This window comes from Penaeus monodon, chromosome 33, assembly GCF_015228065.2.
Source record: "Penaeus monodon isolate SGIC_2016 chromosome 33, NSTDA_Pmon_1, whole genome shotgun sequence".
In the NCBI taxonomy this organism is placed as follows: domain Eukaryota; kingdom Metazoa; phylum Arthropoda; class Malacostraca; order Decapoda; family Penaeidae; genus Penaeus; species Penaeus monodon.
Genome location: NC_051418.1, coordinates 27,814,472 through 27,814,710, shown reverse-complemented (window position 1 = coordinate 27,814,710; position 239 = coordinate 27,814,472). Strand labels below are relative to the sequence as shown.

Below are 239 nucleotides of genomic sequence, written 5' to 3'. Positions count from 1 at the left end.
GAACAAAACAGACGCAAAACCCCCTTACTTTTATGCATCTCCGCCTCCTTCAGCGTGAGGATCAGCAGCCTGCTCGGAGGACTGAGACCCCGACTGTTCATCGCCACGACCGAAGCGCTGTACGTGTGGTCGGGTTCAAGCGGCCGGGCGTTGAACACTGGACTCGCCGACGAAATGTTCAGCACGAGCATGGACGAGTTCACTTCCCACACCTGCGAGGAGAGACGACGGGGCGGTAG

General features: G+C 59.0%; 1 protein-coding gene across 1 annotated transcript in view; it reads right to left on the bottom strand.

The window, feature by feature from the left end:
* LOC119594199 (nephrin-like) overlaps positions 1-239 on the bottom strand; it is a 95,703-nt gene that overhangs the window by 10,676 nt on the left and 84,788 nt on the right. The window contains exon 5 of the mRNA XM_037943270.1: positions 29-212. Within this exon, the coding sequence (XP_037799198.1) occupies positions 29-212 (184 nt within the window). The remainder of the gene's footprint in view (positions 1-28; positions 213-239) is intronic.